The sequence below is a fragment of the Olea europaea genome, unplaced genomic scaffold (genome assembly GCF_002742605.1).
Source record: "Olea europaea var. sylvestris unplaced genomic scaffold, O_europaea_v1 scaffold1573, whole genome shotgun sequence".
NCBI lineage: Eukaryota > Viridiplantae > Streptophyta > Magnoliopsida > Lamiales > Oleaceae > Olea > Olea europaea.
Genome location: NW_019233342.1, coordinates 186,490 through 190,636, shown reverse-complemented (window position 1 = coordinate 190,636; position 4,147 = coordinate 186,490). Strand labels below are relative to the sequence as shown.

The window sequence follows — 4,147 nt, the reverse complement described above, 5'->3', positions numbered from 1 at the left end:
CCTTCAAAAACTAGTACTTTTAGATGAAGTGATTCATTAAACAGCTGCTCAGAGTCCATTCCTCTTGCAGCATCTCCATTTTCAATCCACAAGGGCTGTTTAAGAAAAAGAACAGTGAAAATGGGCTTTTCATGAGAGTAACTTGAATACATTAAATATCGTAGCTCCCACCAACTTATCCTACTTTCAACTTGAAAGCTGAAAAAGAATTGGAGAAAGCAGAAAATGATGGTGTTTTCCGGGTCTTGTAGGATAAACCCAGAGCTTGGAAACAATTGCTATAATGTAGAATCTCAACACAGAAAATTACAAGAAAAGAGGATACGGTCAACTTATTCCTAGGCTAGTGCTTTGTTTCTGATCCTGCCAGTGAGATTACAATGTCCAGGCTCTAATGGCACGGCTGCTATTAGTGTCAAAGTCGATCCAGACAAATTTAGGCTTTGTAATTTTCAATTCGCCCGAGACTTTTTTAGATTCGAAAGAATCTAGGATCGACCTTCATGAAAAAGGGCAAAAAAAAAAAAAAAGAAAGGGTATTGCGGGGATAGAAAAAACAGAACATTGAGAAACCTGCAAAGATTGAGAAAAAACTACAATTAAAGGAAAGATGTATTTTCAAAGAGACAGAGTCAATGAAAGTGTTATTGGCAAATTTGAAATCCTTAGACTATCTCCAACCTGACATCGAAATTTGAGGTAAGTTTTGCACTATTTTATACCAAATCTTGCACCAAACTAAAAATCATTTCCAACTCATTACAAAGAAAGTTACACCAAATGAGCAGTGTATAATTATTTTCTTTATTCTCCATAATTTATTTATATGAAAAATTATTTATTTATTTAATCTACTTCTTAAATTATTAAATAGATAATTATGTTTCGTCAACAAAAATAATGAATTCATTAATAAATTTAATGAGTGTAGTAAATTAATAGGAAAATCACAACTAAGAAAATATCAAATAATTATAATAACAATAATAATCATAGTATTAAAAATAATAATTATAATTGTAACAATAATTTATTAAGAATTAAATTTGTTGTATAACAAAAAAATGACACAAATAACCTTAACAAAGGTTAATGCAAAATGGAAAAGAAGGGCAAAAATGACATTAACCATTTTGGTGTAAAATGATGCAAATGAATAGTGTTGCACTCCAAAATAGTGCAAAATTTGGAATTGAGTAGGAGTGAGATTACGCCAAATATTTGGTGCAAAATGGGGATTTGGAGTAAGGGTTGGAATTGCCATTATAATAATCTAAAATGAGATGAAAATTTGGAGAAGCACAAATGTACTGGTGAAAGCAGTCATTTGACACCTGACTAGTTGACGACCTTAAGGAAGAATCCAACTCTTTTAATGGACAAAGACGAATGCGCCTCTTTTTACAAATCCTTAGTTCAGTCACTTGACCCTTCTGCATTATCAGGGAAAATAAATTGAAGGTCTTCATTGTCTCGGTAGACTTGCACAAGTGCAGCAGCCTTATATGCAAACAATCCGACCATAGCAGGCACTAGCTGGAGATAAAAGAGTGAAATATAAGAGGTTAAAGAGGAGTGAAAGAGCATGTTTGGTTAAGGTTAAAATGTTCACTTATAAGTAAATAAGTAAGTTTTAAAAGTAATAATTTCTTTATTGGTCAAAATTAGAAAATAAGAAAGTTACTTCTTAAGAGTTATTTCCATAGTGAATAACTAATTTTTACTCGAAATTAATAAAAAGGTAACTTTTTCAAAGTCCAAACATGTTTGGATACAAAAAGTAACTTTTCACCTTTTTTTGAGTTTTGCTAAACTCAAAAACTTCTGAGATATGTAAATAGTTGGAAGGGAGGTAAGGAGAATCCCCTTAGATTACCTGAAAATCAAAAATATCATGGCCAAAATGTTGAGACAGTTCCCATAGTCCATATATTGCGGCAAGAATGACAAGCCTCGGAGATGAAAGAGCGATACCACTACCCTTTACGGTTCTCTCAAATAGATCCTGCAGATCTTGGCTTCTTATTCCTATTCTGTAGAGAAAAAAATAAAAGTTTGTGCAAAGGAGAAATTCACTTAAAAGGAAATGGAACATAGCACGCGGAAGAGCAAACTTGATACTTTTTTGACTTCTTTTTCGTGAAAATCTGTGGAACATTTTCTTTTGATACATTGTCTGCATGTTTGCATAAGAGGTGGAAGTATAGGCAGCTGCAGTAATGAAACAATCAAAAATAAATGTCAGACGAACATCGATGGAATTTAAAAAATAAGCATTCAAGTTTGGGATCTGTCCGTAAATATTTTTGTTTGGCAATGAAAACAAGGCTATGCTGAATGCACACTATCCCCTCTATCATCAATCACACACACGGAAAATATAAAAAATACAGAACCAAATCAAACATGCATTTTCAACCGAAGAAAATATAGCCACTTTTCTCTTCCTGCAAAAGTAGAAGCTTTGGCTTCTGGACAACCAGAAAACATATTTCCTTAAGAGTCTTGTTTTTAGCTATTCTTGTGGACCTTAGGTAAATTAACTCAGTCTTTAGGGCACCTTAAACTTCTACAGATAAAGAAATGAATGGTATAAAAAAATAAGTGTTTAATAACATATACCTGAACAACACTCCTGTCATATAGCTCACAGCAGCCTAAGAAGAAAGGTAACCGTATTAATCAAATATTCTAACATTCCTTTTGGTTAGTTGAATGACTTAAATAACGTGCTGAAAGATTACAATCTACACTACTTAGAAAAATTAAAATGCTGAAAAAGTTGAAATAAATTTTACTCGTGTATCCGATAAAATAAAAATGAAACTATTAAGCGAAGTCTATGATTCCACACACCACTTTGGCTTATAATGGAAATTGAAGTAGCGTACTATATCTTTCAATTCATTCGGCAATATCTATTTTGGGAAAGAAATTCGAGTCCTTGACCATTACATTACAACGAAAAAGGCCAAGTCATATTCCCAATTTATGGTGGTCACATGAATGGTTCTTGGTCAGTCCACTTTGGTCATTGCTAGATCTAGCGAGAGATTTAAAGACAGTAGATACTTAGAAACTACAGCAAGCAACTTTAATTTTGGTCATCGAGGCTATTCTAACTTATCTACTGAAATCTCGTCATTCTTATGACGTGGCCCTCCTTAAGTCTACACAAAGCAAAACATGACCCAACCAACTATGTCATCATTCCCTTAATTTATATTTAGTTGGCGTCACCTCCACTTCTTGGTGTATATTTTCATTTTTTATCTTATTTACGACTAATCATTGCTTTACCTGAGTTTCATAAAATTGTTCCCTATATGAAAATGACTTTTGCCGTTCTTTTAGGCATTAAATGGTTGGTCTTCACGGCAATATATGAAGCAGTATGACGAAAGAGAGAAATACAAGAAAGTGGAGATAATTACTAGTATTTGCAATCAAGCAGAAGCTTTATTTTCCCAATAACACATCGGTGTATCACAATGTCCTTAAGCTTGAGTGTGCCTTTGCACCATTACCTGGACTGACAAAGCTATCAGACAATATCCACCGCAAGCAGTTCCAACACTCACAGTCAAAAGCAGCAGTTCCCTCTTGAGCTGCATTTGAAAGTGAAAATCATCTGCATCTTACTATATTTGAAAAACACTTGAGAGAGACATTTTCTCTTGAGTGGATTCATGGAAAATTTGTAATAAACATAATCTCAAGCGCTCTATCCTCCACACCTCATTACAAACATGTACATGTAATCCCCAGTAGGTAACCATTTTGGGAGTAACTTTTAAGTCGGCAACTTTAGAGTCGGCAGAAAAGAAAATTATCTATGTGGACCATGTTTACTCATTGGACTGATAGAAGATATATTCCATCAATTATAAATGTTATTAAAAACAAGTGCAGGAAACTTCTATTATAAAACTAACAAGCTTTTCAACAATGTTTCATGGCAGTAGCAAGAAAACTGAAGTACATTTTTATTTGGAATCTTTAAGCTTCATGACAAAATCCATTATGTCCACTCTCGTATTCCCAATGCACAAAATTAGAAAAGATCTCGATCACCAATAGTAAAATGTGCATAAAAAACTAATAGATATCAAAATAATAATAATAATAATAATAATAATAATAATAA

At 33.1% G+C, this 4,147-nt stretch overlaps 1 protein-coding gene across 4 annotated transcripts; it reads right to left on the bottom strand.

Annotated features, from left to right (window-relative positions):
• LOC111376884 lies at positions 1-4,049 on the bottom strand. 4 transcript variants are annotated; one of them, XR_002699574.1, is made up of 6 exons: positions 3,528-4,048; positions 2,623-2,657; positions 2,122-2,211; positions 1,877-2,033; positions 1,335-1,536; positions 1-95 (listed from the first exon to the last, which is right to left on the bottom strand). XR_002699574.1 is itself a non-coding variant. In XM_022999891.1 (5 exons), the coding sequence occupies exons 1-5, from the start codon at positions 3,612-3,614 to the stop codon at positions 1,417-1,419; spliced, it is 489 nt and encodes a 162-aa protein (XP_022855659.1). In that variant the 5' UTR covers positions 3,615-4,048; the 3' UTR covers positions 1,101-1,416. The 4 variants fall into 4 exon arrangements, 2 of the variants coding, with proteins under 2 accessions (XP_022855659.1, XP_022855660.1); XR_002699575.1 differs by lacking the exon at positions 1-95 and adding an exon at positions 102-573 and having other exon boundaries at positions 3,528-4,049; XM_022999891.1 differs by lacking the exon at positions 1-95 and having other exon boundaries at positions 1,101-1,536.
• Positions 4,050-4,147: the final 98 nt, after the last annotated feature.